The sequence below is a fragment of the Cyrtonyx montezumae genome, unplaced genomic scaffold (genome assembly GCF_038088225.1).
Source record: "Cyrtonyx montezumae isolate F1298 unplaced genomic scaffold, pur_monq_1.0 scaffold_4, whole genome shotgun sequence".
NCBI classification, from domain to species: Eukaryota; Metazoa; Chordata; class Aves; order Galliformes; family Odontophoridae; genus Cyrtonyx; species Cyrtonyx montezumae.
In genome coordinates, this window is record NW_027072045.1 from 27,864,556 (window position 1) to 27,881,730 (window position 17,175).

The window sequence follows — 17,175 nt, forward strand, 5'->3', positions numbered from 1 at the left end:
TTATAGAATGGACATTAATGCAGGACTTAGTTCTGCTAACACCCTTCTGATATTCAAGTACTGATTCTTCTCAGTCAAAACATTTCATCGCACAATGTAAGAAGTGGCAATGGTTAATAATTTGACTGTTGCCAGTTGAGAGACTTGTACAGTCTATGGATAATCTGTGGTCTGTACATGTGGCCATATTCTTGTAGTGATGGATCTCAGAGTGATTTGTAGGCAGCTAGTGTTTTTGAGACTGTTTTCAGATGTCTAGCTTGAATGGGAGTTTCCTGTCAAATCAGCAGTAGTTTAAATGTTGGGTGATGGAATTTAAGAGAACTAAACCTTTTGAATGGTATAAGAAATGTAAGGATTTCATGATAGCTTGCTTGATGTGGGGTGGGATGAATCAGATATTTTGGATAACCTTAGAAAAAAGTTTGCTTACTACAGTGTCTATTGATCCAATGAATGAGTGCCTGAATGCATCCTGCTTTTTTACTACATCATTATGAAGTGTTCTCACCTGCCTTTTCATTTTTCTCTTTCAAGGTTGTAAAAAAAAAAAAAAAAGAAAACACCTTTTTGTAAGGATGCACTCCTGTCATCATGAATGAATCCTTTCTACATTTCCATTTTGGTCAGGTAATTGGAAGCTTCAGCCAGCAGACATTTCCCTGCCTTTTCTGACTCCTCAGGATGGATATTTTTGAGATGAATCCAAGCGGTGCGTGGAATCCTTTGATTTGTGTTTGAGGTGTGAACAGCCTCTGAAAGATCTGCTGAAAGGATAAGGAGGAACCTCTATGGGTAAACCATTACTGGTCAACCATGGTAAAACTTGCCAACCCACTTTATACGGAGTGGATTCTTGAAGCTATACAAAAAGTTAAAAAGCAAAAGCAACGGCCATCTGAAGAGAGAATATGTCACGCTGTTTGTGCTTCCCATGGATTAGATAAGAAGACTGTTTCGGAACAGCTGCAGCTTAGTGTTCAAGATGGTTCTATTCTTAAAGTTACCAACAAAGGCCTTGCATCCTACAAGGACCCAGATAATCCTGGACGGTTTTCATCTGTTAAACCTGGCACTCTTCCTAAATCTGTTAAAGGATCTAGAGGAGCTTGTAATGAGCTTCGTAATGTGGATTGGAACAAACTGTTGAGAAGAGCCATTGAAGGGCTTCAAGAACCAAGTGGCTCCTCACTGAAAAACATAGAGAAGTATTTGAGAAGTCAAAATGACCTAGCAAATATTTTCAACAATCCTGCCTTTCAGCAGAGATTGCGTCTGGGGGCCAAACGTGCTGTGAACAATGGGAGATTACTGAAGGATGGACCTCAGTATAGAGTGAATTATGGTGGTCTGGAAAGCAAAGGAGCTTCTAAATATTCCAGTGGTTTCCCAGCTTCTCTTCCACCTGTCAGCCTTCTACCCCACGAAAAAGACCAGGTAAGGATGAAAAAATGAAAGTCAATTGTGATAGTGCAGAAGTAACGATTCTTCCTGTTCTTTATGTAGCCATTCACGTGTCTGTAAGGAAGGATTCATGTCAAAGACCCACAGAGCAGCAGTTCTGATGAGACATGTTTCCTTAGCTCCCTGGGTTCTGTGTTGGATAGCATGTTGTTTGGATTTTTGGTAGGTAATCAGGAGAGCAGCAGGGAAGAATGCAGCTCTATGCTCTCTTCTAGGTGTCAGACTGTTCTGTTTGGTGGTCTGGTGTTGCTGAAATCTGCTATCTGATTTGGTTGTGGTGTTCTTCTCCTTCTTATGTGTGAACATTTGATTTTTCTTGGGGACCTAACAGTTGAAGTGCTACCACTGACCTCTTGATGCTTAAGACTCACGGAATGCTTTTTCTTTCCTAATGATATTTGTGTGTAGTTACTTGGCTCCAGTTCCTATTAAGTGTAGTTTTAAAGCTGATGTAAACGTTATGGGTATATTCATTAGACTAAAAGATTGCAATAAACTTGAGAATCCTCTTCTTAATTTCAATTTCCTTGGATTTGAGTGTACTGTTTTTCTGTTTTGAGTACTTGGGCCTTAGTTTTCACATTACTTGTTCACAGAGCCTTTGAGAAAGCGGGTGGGGGAGGTGTGCTTGTCAATTTTTCTTAATGAAAGACTAGCATCAAAGACAAGTTTGTAGGCATTTTGCTCGTCCATTTAGTGTGGTGAACTGTATTTCTTTTGTTGTACTTGGGAAGATGCAACCTACTCATCTTGATTTGTTTTAACCTGAATATTTTGTGGGGTTTTTTTAAATTTTGTTTGTTTATTGGTAGTTTTTGTTCTATTTTGTTATTTGTGGATTTTTTAATTTAATTTAATTTTATTTTTAACACTTGATGGCAATATTCTTTTTTTTTTTTTGTATGGAACATCCCAAATAGTTTTGTTGTTGTAGAGATGCCATTAGCATATTTCTTGATTCTGTATTTTGGTGGTTTTTGGTTTTTGTTTTTTTTTTTTTAATGGTTCTCAGTCGTCATTTTCCTTCAGCTGATCTTAATGTGCTAAAGAGCATAGAAAAGAAAGTGCTTGTGTAAGGAGCAGTCAAATTTTGAAGAAGAGTTGCTTATGGAGTTGTCAGAGGCGACACAGTAAACACAGTTACATATAGGTTGAATGTTTTTTTTTGCATATGTGAATTTCTTTAAGTGTAGTTGCTGTTGCATGAATTTCTGCTGATTTCTGTCAGATTGGACTTCTTAGGTGTTTGAAGGGTGCATGGGGAGTCATGCTTAGTAATCAGAATGGGAATTCAGACGTGTTGCTTATTGTGCAATTACTGCTGTAGCCATACACTGTAAGGAAGTTAATTACTTGTAGTGATAAAGCTGTCTATTGTTTAAGTACTTTCAGAGATTCTTCTGTAATTCTGATTCTGAGGTGACATGAAAAATATGGAGACCGGAATACTGAGCAACCAAGATGAAAAATCATAGCATTAAACTTTAAAAATTCATGTGAATCCTTTTGGGAATAAATGTGTTTTCTCTTAAGACTACCTACTAGGAGTGGCATCCATTTCTAGTGTTGTTAGTTGGGTCACGGTGCTGAAAAATCCATAATTGACATACTGATATGCTGGTTTAAGGATAAATCTGTCTTTCAAAAGTTAGTCCAACGAATCTGCTCTCTAGGGAATGCTTTAGCAAGAGAAAAAAAGCTTTGATTTCTGCACCTTGAAATTAGCAGTGTGACTTGTATGTCAAAAAAACTGTTCAGCATACGTTTGTTCTTGATATGTAACTATTGCTGATGTAATGTTGATAAATATGCAGCTGTGTGTTGGCATAGTGCATGTCCTCAAGTGCAGTGCTTAGCTGTGCTAGTTGTGGCACAGGTTACTGTGCAGATGTGTAGGCTTTCCTTAACTATAGTTCGTTTCCTGGTCTTCCAGCTATGTGACTTCAAATATAGTGAAGTAATGATAGTTGTGCATCTAACTGTAAACAGATGTCTGCTTATTACTGGGATGTGCTTGCATGATCCTTTGATGTTAACAGCAGTTTATGAATGTGCAGAACAACACTGCAGGAAAGCTGTTCAGCTACTTTAATTGTGTATTTAGATGTCTGTATGAAGAATGTTAAGATCATTAATCAAATTTCCTACTGAAAAATGTAGCCAACTGGCCTCACTTGTGAGGTGTTAGGCTGAGGATTCGAATAGTTAGTGTCTTTGTTTGACTGGTTATATAGCTAACTCTATTAAAAGAGAACACTAGCTTTTACTACTAGAGGTGAAGTTCAATTATCCTATCTTTTAACTTCAAGGATAAAAAGGATGGGAGAGGTTTCAGAAATCTGCTCAGATGACTGTTGGAGCTTCTTGAATTCAATTGTATTTTTTTTTTAAACAGGTGCATAGGCATCTCTCTTACAGTTGAAATGTGAAGACTTACTACATTCCAAGTCCATGTCTTTCTGAGGTCTCTCTTTGACAGTCTAAACTTTCAGACTTGTAGTACCAACTGCAGACTGTTCAACTTCCTTCCTGAATGGTGAACCAGTACTGGTGGTGTGGTGTGGTGTTGGGTTTTGAGTTGGAGATCCCCTCCCCATGGCATTAGGGTGCTTGGTATACTGAGAAGGTAAAATGCTGCTGTAATGCATTGTCACTGAAGTTAGTTCTGTGGAGTTGAAGCCTTGGCTATATTATGTGGGTGTTCAGTGTATGGTGTGAAATGCTTATGTGGAACAGGGAGCTGGAGGTGCTAATTCTTCCTCAGGTTAATGATACAGAGCTGCTTTTCTTGCCTCTGTACTGAGTGGGTGATTCAGTGCCGCTAGATAATAGTCTTGTTTCAGCTGAGGTAGAAATAGCTGCAGTTAGTTACAGTAGCGTTAGTTTGCATTACCATGTTTCATCCTGTTACCGTTGGCCTGGAAAGGAGGATTTGTTTCCTTCAAGTGTCATCTTAGCTCTTTGGGCAGAGGCGTGTGGGCTCCAGGTACTGGACGTGGAAACGCGTGGTGCAGCTGTTGGGATTTTGTGCCATTCCCTAGTGTCTCTGGGGTTGCCTTTTCCCTGCTGCAGGAAGGCATGCAAGTACAAGGCTCGAAGAAGGGCAGATTGCTTTGGAAGGTCAGTAGCTCTCAGGTGCTATACGGGCTCTAGGTGATACATTGCCTGAAATGTAATGAATAGCATAAATTTTGAAGAGACATTGCAGTTACCTCGAGCATTCTGGTGGTTACATTGAGATAGCTGCTTGCTTGATGTGGACTTGTAACTTGAACCAAAGCACTTCAGTAAAGTTTGTTTTAAAGTGTTACATTTATGTTAAAGGCGCTGAATAGCTTCCGACCAGCAGTGAACACTATGTAACAACAAAAGGAAACTGAAAACAGTGATATCCTTTAGGAAGGAGACTTCGAATGCTTTTTTCTTTCCTTCAAAAAAAAAAAAAAAAAAACAAAAAAACAAAAAAAAACCCCAAAAACTCAAAATGAAACAAACACCAATCAACACACACAGGAAAGCAGAAAAAGAAAATTTATTTGTTCAGTGTTTGCTTTCTAGCACTTTGCTGTATTGCAGTGCTTGGTTAGGTTTAGCAGTTTAAATGCTCTTATGCATTCCTTATGTTCAGAGCCTTACATAGAGATGTTCTGTGCTTAGCACCTTCTCTCCTGCAGCATCTTCTGAAAAGGCTATATAAGTATATTAATCAGAAAATCCACTGTAAAAGTTGAGAATATAGTAGGAAATGAGGTGAACAGAGGGGGGTGTGAGCCTGAATCTGCTTAGTGGCACCTAGATTTTGGATAAGCCTCTGACACATTAAAATATGCTTCTGGAAATGCAGCAGTAAAATGGAATCCAAAAGTTGTGGTTAAAATCCTTAAATGGATGCTTAATTTTCTCTTAGATGGAGTCAGCAGTAGAGCTGCCATATTGATGGTGCTTCCTGTGCATGTGCTATGTTCCTTGTTCTTGCCACTTAAACAAGCAGTAGAAATGTGCTGCCAAATGGGAGCTGTATGGATTGTTCTGGGCCTTACGAGGTGTAGCATTTGTGCTCAGAAGATGGACATAAGTGTAAATTGGAGGAAGCCTGTAGAAAGGGTTTCAAATATTTCTTAACACTTTCAAATATAACTTGGATGGAAGAAACTGACATTTAAAAGATGAAGAGGCAATGGCTGTTTGTGTGAAGTTTTCAGAATACAGTGGGAATATGGGGCGTATCTCAGTGGCAGCATATTTGCTATGTTCAGCAGAGCTGCTCCTTAAAGATGTTTTCATAGGCAGTGCAGATGCGGCTCATTTGATAGGTACTGCGTGTTATTGGTTGTCCTGAACATTCTGTGTAAACAGCTCGACAGTAATTGTTTCCATTGGATTCTTGGCATGACGTTTTTCTTACCTTCCTCCCTTCCCTTTTTGTTTGTACTTCTAAGGTGACCTTCGTGCAAAAACAATGGCTTCACAGTTTTTCTTTTTTTTAATACTCTCGATTCCCATCTGATTTGTTTTCACTGGCCTAGGTGCGTTTAACTTTTCAAAGTGTAACTTGGCATGGGTTGAATTTCAGTTTTCTGATATGCAGCTTGTGCCAGTGCAGACACTGGGTGTTCCTCCTTCTGTCTTTTAGGCAAAGGTCCAATCTATAGAGAAGCTTTTTTGGCATTCAGGCTCCTCCCTGCTCTGCTCATCAGCTTCCTGCTTTTCTGTGGGTAGGCAACAAGTGGCTTTTGGCTGAGGTTTCTTTGCCAGCTCTGTCTCCTTCCCTCTGGCCTCTATGCTTTTCATTGAGTAGAAGAAGAAAAACTAGAAAGAAGGAAAGCTCTGTGCTGATTTACACATAAAAGTACTCAGTGCCTTTGGATATAGTTCTAATGGGGTTTCTGCTCCTGAAGGTAATTCTTAGTCCCTAAATTCAGTGCTAGGTAAGTTTACAAGAGACTGACTGCAGTGCTGCACTTGAAGAGACTTTTGTTTTCAGAGACAGACTGTGTTTTTGTCTTTGTAACATCTTCATGGTGACAAGACAAGCGATGTTAGAAGTGCTCATCATGTTAGTGCATCTCAATTCACAAGATACTTGCCTTAATTTCTTGAGAGAGTGGCCTACATCTCAGTGCCTGTAGCTCTGTCAGAGCTGGGGAAGATCTTACTTGTGTTCTTTTTCCAAGCTGAATGTTTAGCTTAGGAATATAGTTGCACGTGATGTGCTTGTTCTTCACGGTCAACAAGAATCATAATTTCAAACCTGCAAGCTGGTTAATCCCAAGGACTGCTGGAACTTGATTCTCTTTCTAGTTTATTTTCAAAATTAATTGATAGGTTATACTGAGAGCAAGACTTGTATTGAAGCTGACAGCAGTGAGTTAAAGACAACCTGCATAGTTCAGCAGTTGTGTTCATTTATCACCTTCCTTTCCTCCGGACTCTTCTATTTTAACTGGGAATGACATTTGATTCTTAAACTAAATTTTTTTTACCTCTGTATTTTCTTTCTCCCTACAAGATTAGTTTTTCTTTAAGTACTCAGTGTGTGGATATTTCCTCTCTCAGTATTCCTCTCAGAATTCGTAAGCGTCAGAGGTCTTCCTTAGAATTGAGAACTGCCTTGTATGTGTTCTCAGCACTGTGTCCTCAACTTTAAGTGCCTCTCCTCTCCCCTGTTGGCTAGTAGTGAGTTCTGACTCCTTGGTCTTTCTTCTATGCCAGTTGGAATATGGTAACCATTCCATGCACTTTCTTGGTATGGTAGTCTGCTTCTTGACATTACCTTAAGAAATTTCTCTGAGTATGGATCAACTGCCAATTAACAATCATTTTCCAGTTTGACAGTTGGAAATGGCAAAACAGTGGTCCTGCTAGTGTCTTAGCTCAGAAGGCAACTCTCCTCTTTGTATTTAGGATTGTATTTGTCTGGTTTTAGGATTGTATTCGTCCATTCTTGGACAGAGCCATAGCTCCCTCCTTTGATTGTTAAGCCCTATTTTGAGCAGGACATGAGGACTTTCTGGAACAAAATGGGGAAATGTTGCAAAAAAATAAAAATAAAAAGTGCATCAAATCAGGCCCCACATAGCTGGCATCTCTAATGCTGTCATTGGTGAGAAGAGACAGGCCAATCTGTTAATTAGGATGAGTTCCTCTGGATGCTGATGAGCTACAATGGCATTGTTCTATCACGTGGGCTATACTGTCTTGCTATATGGTTTCCTTCTGGCAATTAGGAAAATGACAAATGCTGTGGATGACTTGACTGTAAGTTGATTAAGTGGCCTAGAGTGCTTAAGTAATTTACCATAAAAACGTGAAAGTTCAGAGGGAAACTTTTTGATGTGGAAAAGCTGTAAGTATACTGTGATACTGTTGGCATCTGTTGAACTAATTGGGATCAGGAATGTGCATTTTTGGTGAAATTCTAATTTCTAATTGTAGTATCTAATTGACTTGTGAGTGAATCTTTTTTTTTTTTTTTTTCTACTTCCAAAATTCATAAACCCAAGCTGTACTTATTAGGCTTCTGATTCTGGAAATTTGTTTTTGGCATTTTCTTTCCCAGTAAGTCTCATGGTTTTAAGCTGACAAGCTGTTAGAGATGGGCAGGTTGGACTACATACTTCACAGCCCTGGCTCTGTGAGGTTAAGGAGACAAGGAAGTGCATAGCACTGATGACGCAGTGGGAAACACTGAATTTTGGTTAATTCACTTAATGCTTTGTTAAAGGTGACTGTGGATTCTCATTTTGTATTGATAAGATAATTAAATGTAAATACAGATGAGAATTGTAAAGCAATTTCTGCAAGTGCAAAACTTGACCAAGCATATATTGACCAAGTATATAAACTGAAAATAAGAATTAAACTAGAGTTTTGTGGGATGTATTTTACAGTTCAGTTTAGGCAGTGACCAGGCATATTCACTTCCAAAATGCAGATTTGTTCTCATTTCTGAAATACTGTTGATGTGTTTAGTGGATTTATGTATGTGCTTTATTGTTTTATCCTTCTTTTTTCTCATTACTTGTGAACAAAAAGTTGTGAACAGCTCAGGAGTCGGGCGTGGGGCAGTGTGGCAATGGTGTGATGTTTTTCCCTGAGGAGATGCTTCATGTGATATTGCAGAGTAGTAACTGATTAGAGGATGATGCGCTGATATGTTGATGTAAATCTGTGTGCCCTATCCCTCAGAATTGATAAGCTGACTTCCCTGGAAGATGGGCACTGCTTGCTTTAATTTCTTGACAGGACTAGTGGACTTTTTGTGGAAAAACAAAAGCAACACCTGAATAGTCCTAGTGTCGCTTAGCAGCAATTGAATGAAGATATATGGCAGTTCTTCACAACCATTTTCTTTCCCAGAAATACAAAAACAAGACTGCTGTTTAAGAACTCCAATTTATGCTGTCACTGTGGTAGAAGTGACCTTTCTGGATCTGTTTCTTAAGGGTCTCTACTTACATCTTCTTGATAATGGAATGTAGCAATAATTTCAGTATTTTTCCCCATCTCCCTTGTTCTTCCTCAAAATTAGACTTGCAGTCTGAGTGGGTGTTGCTGTAATGCACCCAGAGTCTTAGAGTAATTTAACATTACTTAAATGTGTTTGTAGTGATGTTGCTTTTAATAGAATTTGGCTTGAAGTAAATTTGAAACAAAATTGCCTTTACGTTTTTCCCTGTCAGCTTCTGTGACTGCTTATTGAGGGAAATTATAACTGGTGTCATGTAGGCTTTTATTTTTTTTTCTTTCTTCTCTGTGTTCTTGCAGAAGAGCTTAAGGTTTCTTATTTAGAAGTACAGGCAGTCTTTAAGCATGAGTGGTATGAACTGTCAGTGATGGCTGTGTAGCAACCCCAGGGCTGCTGCATGTGATTTTAGGTGGGAGTTGCTTCATTTCTGCAGGTTGTTGTGACTTGATGCTGTGCTGTGGAGAAGATGTTACATAAGGAAAAAGACTTTGGAGGAAAAATGTAGACTCCAAATCTTAACTCTGGTCTCAGCACTAAGAGGTGAGCGCACATAGGAATTTCTGCTTTCTCAAGTATTTCAGCTGTAGAGGGGCAGAAAGGCTCTCGTTCATCTTCTTGTGCTGTGGCAGTGTAGTCCATCAGTTACCAACTCTTGTGGTGCCAGGTGGATGAGGCTTGAGGATTCTGTTTTGAACTAAATCCAGGGCTCTGGCACGGATGAGCTGTGTGTGATCTCAGCGAACTTGTCTGGGAGTCATTGCTGATCTTTTCTCATCTAGGAAGAACCTGTAATAGAAGTAGGGCCTAGTATAAGCTGTGACAGGTTTGTACACACTTTCCTCATGCTGTCCAGCACTCGATTTCATCCCATTATGTTGTGCTGGTATCTTACCTAGTGCTGCTTGAAGTACTGCTCTTCTATTGATCTGTAAGAATGTGAGTAACACCTAACTTGCAAGCAAGTGGAATTCTTTGAAGTGCTTAGGATTTTTGGATAATGAACAGCAGTTTGCCAAGTGGTTATACAAAAGTACAGTTAAAAGATGATGAAAAAGGCAGTGTTTGATAAGCGTTAGAAAATTGTCAAGACCAAAGGGAACTCTAATATCTGAACTTAATAGCTAGTTGAACAAGCTCTTATCTCACAGAGGCAACTGTATCCTTCCCTTATTTCTGTTTCAAATTTGAAAAGATACTCAGCTGTGATTCTCTTACTATGATGCTTCTGTTTTGTCCTGTGAAGTGTAGTAAACCTGTAGGAGTCAGGTTAGTAATGTGCTATCCCTAGTGAAAGGGGAGGTGAGCCATACTGGCTATTAAAACTAAGAATCTTCTTATCAGTTAATGGATACACGTTGAGGGTTGGGCACACATGGAGCATTACATGATACATAACATGGTTGTATGTAACTAAGATATTTTTTGTATCTCTGTCTTTTTCATTTCCCTCTTTATCCAGAGATGAAAACTGAATGCTGCAAAAATTAATACAATTTAACAAATATTAATGCTGCTTTAATACTGAAGCTTTGCATAGTAAAAATAATTCCCATGTATTTTGTTGTGTTTGACAACACATTCTGTTGTTTTGGCATGGCAGTTTTTCACAGAGATGCTACAGACGCTTTCTGAAATTGGAAAAACTATAGATAAAGTCAAGACGTGAGTGCAGAAAACCAATCATCGAGGTTGATTGCCAAGGGAGATAGCAGCACATGCTATGTGCTTATGGAGTGATCCATTGCTGTGCATGTGAATGCATACTTTTAATTACATTAGGAACTATTAGAGCTTGTGCTGTTTGGGATCTTGTTCTTCTGTGGCCATTTTGAAGAACTGCTTTCATTGGCTTCATCAACCTGCTTTTCTGCTGCAAATTCTAGGGAGAGGAAAACTGCTGGTACATGTCTCTTAATGCTCCTAAAGGTTTTAAAGCAAATTTTCAGTGACTACATTTTTAAAGGTGTCACTGTCCATTGTAGCCCAGTAGTTCCTTCTCTTGCTGTCTATGTATTTAGTTTTATTCTCTTCTGTTTAACAAAGATGCTTTGTCCTGGATAAAACGTGAACTACTGTAGCTTTTAAGAAAAATTTTGGCTTCAGCTAATCCTTTTAGTTCGTGTCCTCTGAAAATCGTTTAAAAAAAATTGGAATGTGATCATCAAGAGTTCAATTCTGGACTTTGCCCCTGCAATTCCTGTGATGATGGACAATTCTTTTGACACACTTGTGTGGTTGTTTTGGTTTTTTTTTTTCAACAAGAGATGAGTAGCTGCTTGTTTTACTGGCATTTTTTCAGCTGTTTCAGCAGGGAGTTTCAGAAGTCTATTGAGATCTGAATGTGTTAGTTTATCGTGTTTTATTTGGGGATAATAAACCACTAGAGATGTCTTCCTCTGTGTGTCCACTTTCCTGTACAGCTCTGTTTTGTGCCTCTCAGAAAGTAGTAATGATTTTTGTTAACAAACCTGTTGTGGTTGATTTTTATTTGAGGAAAGTATTTTTGACTGGCAGCTGGCAACTCAGTCCTTCTTAAGGGAAAAATAGCAGGGTGTTCAGAATTCGTTCTGAGCACATGCCATGTTTGATTTTCTTGATGCAATTCCAAACAGAATTGCCTACGGTCTGTTAACAGGAAACTGAATCTTAATTAATTGTATTGTTTCCTTCTTAATACTGTCTCTTGATGTATTTTGAGTAGACCTCTGAAGGATTTGATTTCTAGAGTAGAGTTGCCCGAATAAAATACAACTGAGGGCAAGCCTTTTCCCTTTACTACCATGCAGAGATCAGAGGAAGGAATCTTATTTGCACTCTCATTTTGATATCACAAATGAGTTTAGCAAAAACAGAAGTGGTATTTTAAATTTTTGTGAAGAAGTTTTTGTGAAATCTACTAAAGCATGGCTCTTTACAGTTTTAGTTTTTAACTTAGAGTTAGTTGAAATATATATGTCTTAGTTTGCTTAGTATGAGAACAAAAGTAACTCTCACCCCATTGTGAAACAGAGGGTGTCAGGGAAGGGAATACTAAAATAATGTTAGTGGATAAAGTGTTTTAGGCTTCAGTGTTGAATCTCTGGTTTTGCTTTTCTACTCAAAAATACTGATCATGGTTTTTAACTGACTTGTGTATTAACTTTCAATTTCTGGTGATAGCCTTAATAGCAATATTTTTACACCTAAAAGTGTGGTTAACTTTAATCTCTTACGTGCACAGATATGACTCATGTCTTTTTGCTTTGTTAAGCTATGGCAACTTTACTTTTTTTTCTAAAGTATATGTTTAGTAGATATTACCAATTAGAGTAGACATCTGTTTAGAGATCACAAGCAATCAAAATCACTTACGAAGGAATTGTTGGCTCATGATGTCTCTAAAATAATTCTGTAAGTTCAGCTTTTTTTTAGCTGTTGCTAAGTGATAAATTTCCATTGACATGAGGGATGTGAGGACATATCAGCATGCTACCAGTTGTTTTATAGGCACTCAGCTCTGCCGCCTTGCAGATGGTTGGAAAACTCTTGGTAGTGGGTAAATGTGTGCTGATTATCTCATTGAATTAAGGTAACCTTTTGTCATTCATTGAATTCTGCAGACCAGGCAGTGAGCAGCTGCTCTACTGTTGAATTCTGGATTTGGTGAATACAAAGATTATGCTAAAGGCTGTTTAGTCTAGTTCCAGGTACTAAATATCAGACTACTGTAAGAATTTTGTTTGTTTGATACCTCCTTCAATATTTTAGTAATTGGGGCGATGGTCAGTATTTTGACCAAACAGTATTTTCCAGCGTTTTGTCGCTGGTGTTTTTGAGCTTTGGAAGTAGGTCAGTAAGAGAGATTGCAAAGAGCTGTTGGTGATGCTGCTTTTTTCTTTTTTATCTCCTCTCCTTTCTTTCTTCCCTGCATCTTAAAGTGTTACAAAGCAAAGTCACTTGTATCTTCCTGCTTCTTGCACTACAAAAGTTCTCTTACTCTTTTTGTTTTTTATTTTCAATGCTGAAAGACTGATTTGACATTAACTTGTATGTCAAATATCAGTTAAAACCAGTTTCTAGTTTATTGAAACTTGTCTCAAAGAAACGCATGAGCAATCATTATAATAAAGTTCACAAATCTGTGTATCTGTTTTTGAGTGCACTCAAATGTAATCCATCTACCAAGGAAGTGTGTTGAAACTTGCTTGTAAGTGTCTCCCCACCCTTCTGAAGGGGTACTGAAGGTACACCCTTCTGAAAACAGTACAAGTAGGTACAACTAGGTTTTCAAGTAGTTTGCTCTTATTAAAGTCCATTTTTCAAAATTTAAATAAAATATTCCCTAGGTAAAAACTAAAACTATTTGGGTTGCAGAAAGTGGCAGTTAGTCTGGATCATTGGACAATGTTAAAGTTTCAAAAAACAGTCCTCAGGCTAGTATACTTTTATCCAAGAAAATTCTGTTCTGTATAGATCTAAAAGCAGGAATTAAATGTCACAGACCTGCATTAGATTCTTTACAGTATTAAATATTTTAATATTAACAGAAATTAATCTGAGAAAATGAGAAATGTGAAACTTAAACAGCTGTTGATCTGCTTCTCTGCTGGAGAAGGGAATGCCTGCCTTTCTTGCTGTCTGCAGCTTCTTGCACCCGTTTGCCTTCTACCATCAGTTCACATGGCATAAAAACCAGCAACCTTGAGAGCCTGACCTCAATATGCTCATTTCCTGATCAGAGAACACAGGCTGAAGGCAATGCTCAAGTTTCCAAAGTCTTGGGAAATTGTACTGGGCCCCAACTGTGCTGTTCTGTGGCATCTGTGGTGGAAATAGCACAGGTGAAGCTTTAGAATAAGGCTTTCTTGTGTGTTATTTAGCTCAAGAGCTCGGACTTTTATAGCCAGATTAAAATAATCTTTCTTTGATTGTAAGTTATAGCAGTGGATTAAATTGTGGCCAATTTAAATGGATAATCCATATTAGAGTAGCATCAAAAGACCAAATGATTGTGATAAAGTAGTTTTTAGAGCCTAGTGTTGAATTCTGACTTGAGAGAAGATTCTGTTAGGGATCTCCAGTAGATGTTGTACTTGAAGAGAGAAGAGTAAGGGCTGTTCTGAAAGTACATGAACAAAGCAGAATTGAGTTTGTGTTAATAGAACATAACTCAGAATTGAGTAGCCTGCACACAAGCACTTTCTGTAGTGCTGTTGTTTTTATCATCTGAAATAATTTGCCTGATTTGAGAAAGACCCTAGCTCTTGTCTGGAATATAGCAAATAGTGAAGTGGAGTGGGTCCTGTAAGTACGTCCTTAAAGAGGATCCAGCTGTTCTTCTCAACTTTATCCATATACAACCTTAACCAATTTAAATTGATAACTATTTGGAATTCATTTGAGAGTCATTACAGGAATCTGTAGACTATTCTCTCAATTTATATGTCTGAAAAATAATTTATCTTTACAATTGTCTCATTTGGAAGCTTTGTAAACACAGATGTTTAAATCTTTTTAGTGAACTGCTAAGAATTTCCTGTGCTGTGCCCAATGTTCTACCACAGAGGCTAGTTTCTTCCTCGCAAGGCAGAGCATACTGACCTTGTAATGCTAGGTAATTGAAATACTGTTCTTTGGTGTACAGCTCTGCAGATTTGCTTTTGCATTTTGTAGCAAATTCACACGAACGTGTCTTAATTATCCTTAATAAAACATTGGCATTACGTGAAGTGCTGAGAAAAGATGCTATGGTATTGTGTGTAGTTGTACTTTTGCTTCTTGGTGGCTGTCCTGTATAACTGCACAAAGTGTTGGCTTTAGTTTTGAAGCTGGTGATGCTTTTTAGCTGTCTCCACTATTGATGTACACCTGCCTGTGAAAACTTATGGAGACAGTTGGCTAGTGTATTATCCTTGAGAAAATTCATCCTCTGGAGGAAAGTGTGCTGAGTGCTGGTAAGTCTTTCTGTGCTGCCTGTCAGAACTGACAGCTGACACCTGTTATCGGTGCAACAACTCCAAGGCAGAGCCTTTCACTTCCTGGCAGGAAGCTAGTGTTTTTTCTTTTTTTCTGTTGTTGCTCATAGAGATGCAAAAGAAAATACTTCAGTGTCCTTAAATTTCGAGCTGTAAAGAATATCCCTATCAACATATCAACAAAGCCCTGAAATTCCATAACAAAAAGCTGTACTATGCAGTTAACAGGTGTTGTCTTTGAAATTCACCAAGAGAAGCAAAGAAACCCTAAGAGCCTTATTTACTTTTCATGCTGTAAACTAAGGTGGAAGTGTGTGTGGGGGGGGGGGGCTGGGGAAGGAGGAGTGGAGTTCTACTGTTCTGTGAAAGTTGTGTTTCCTGTGTATGTTCTACAGAGTGCCAACTTCTGGGTTTCTAAAAGCATGCCTTCCCCATTGAAGGCAATATTTTTTTTACAGAAAAATTCTTGTTTGTAGGGGTAAAGGCTATGGTAAAGTACAGCGTGATTGGAGGCAGTTGAGTCCAGTCTTTCTGCTATTACTTTCTCTTACGATTTGCTGAAGACCATTCACGACATCTGTTGAAGGCCAATAAGCAAGTGCTGCTTGGCTTTAGAATTTCAGACCTTTTATGCTAAACAGGATACCAATTATTTTTGCAGATGTGCTTGTTCTTGAGGATTTTTTGCAGTAAATGAAAGTATCTTAGTATTCGATTTTAAATAGCTGTGATAAATACTTGCTGAATTGTTCTGTCATGTCAAAACACTGCCACTTCAAGCTGTTTGGGTCAAAGAAATTCCAAGAACATGCATTCCAGGTTTTCGCAAGAGGATTTAGCAAATTGAACTCTAATGGAGATTTGCATCAGCTAGGGCTTTCTGCTCCCTGTTAGTTCAGGATGGTGTCTATCATGACTGGACCTGCAGAATTTCTGTCTTCATATCTCATTCACTGCCGTAATAAGAACTAAGTATATTAATTTCTAGTACCAGAGGTAAATGAATATTGAGCTGCTTTTCAGACTCTAAGTAATGTGTCTAATCTACTGCAGTAAAAGCCCTACTAGTTGATGAGTGCGGTACTTTAAGTAATTCTGTTGGTTAAATCTAATTACCGTACAGTGCTTCTTAAATCAAACTTCTACTGGCTGCAGGGCAAAGCATCTTAAGCTTTGTCAAACTTAAACTGTACATTATCTGGAATTATTTTAAGACTGGTAACTGTGATTCTTTCCTGCGCAGTGTGTTCTGTGTTTACAGGAGAAGAGTTATGGCTGTTGAAGTTGGTCAATTATATAGGAAGTAATGGGACCAACTGTACTGAGATGCCAGAAAATATTTGAGTGTGGAAGTGATAGCTCAACTCATTAGTCTGTGATGACATACAGTGAATGCAAGGTTTTAATGATAAACTAGGTACGAATTATGAAGCTTTTTCTATGCCTTTTTTTTCTGTGCTACAAATGAGTTAATTTGTAACCGCCAGCACCTGTAGGAGAAAGTCTCTTAGGGCCAGAGGCTTGTGTATTAGAATGTATTTATTGGCTTGATAATGCAGTGCAACTTTTATCTGACCAATTTAACCAGGAAGTATTTCTCATATAATCTAACTGTAAATCCAGAGAGGAGAAAACTGTAGGAGTGTGATTTTTGCATTGTAATGCTGGTTAGCAGTAGCACTTCATGAACTGATGCAAATGACTGTTCTAAACAACTTCTAAGGAGGAGAACTTTTTAGCCCTCTATGATAAAAGTACCCACAAAACATCAGTTTATCTTTCCACTTACACATTCGTGTATGAGTGTAAGATATATATGTGTACATAAATGTTTTATTTATGTTAATACTATATCTGAAGTCATTTACCAACATTGTTGTCCTGTGAAGGCTGACAGATATTTGTTTAAAAAATGTAGAAGTGTACATGATGTATGATGATGGAGGGAGAAAAACATTGAATGAAAGAAAAAAATGTTGTGTGCTGTTATAAGGTTATAAATGGTGACTTCCACAGTTGAGAGCAGCTTCCTTTCTGCAGGTAGTGGCAACCCTTCAGCAGTACTGGTGGCTTTTCTTTGTCTTGCCAAACTGTCTGGCTGATTTGGTGCTGACTGCAGGCAGCTGCAGATGCTTAAACTAAAAGATGAGGTGTTGTTCCAACAGACACTGTGACACCATACTTTGCTTTATTAAACCAGATTTCTCTTATTGAAATGTTTTTTTGGTGGCATCCTGCAAAAACTAGCAAATTTGTCGTGGAACCTCTGTACTGTCAGAGTATTCCTTG

At 38.3% G+C, this 17,175-nt stretch overlaps 1 protein-coding gene across 3 annotated transcripts in view; it reads left to right on the forward strand.

Moving 5' to 3' along the window:
• KAT6B (lysine acetyltransferase 6B) overlaps nucleotides 1–17,175 on the forward strand; it is a 93,007-nt gene that overhangs the window by 5,778 nt on the left and 70,054 nt on the right. For all 3 annotated transcript variants that reach the window (XM_065746480.1, XM_065746481.1, XM_065746479.1), the window contains exon 2: nucleotides 538–1,437. In XM_065746480.1, coding sequence (XP_065602552.1) covers nucleotides 817–1,437 — 621 coding nt within the window. In that variant the 5' untranslated portion in view covers nucleotides 538–816. The remainder of the gene's footprint in view (nucleotides 1–537; nucleotides 1,438–17,175) is intronic.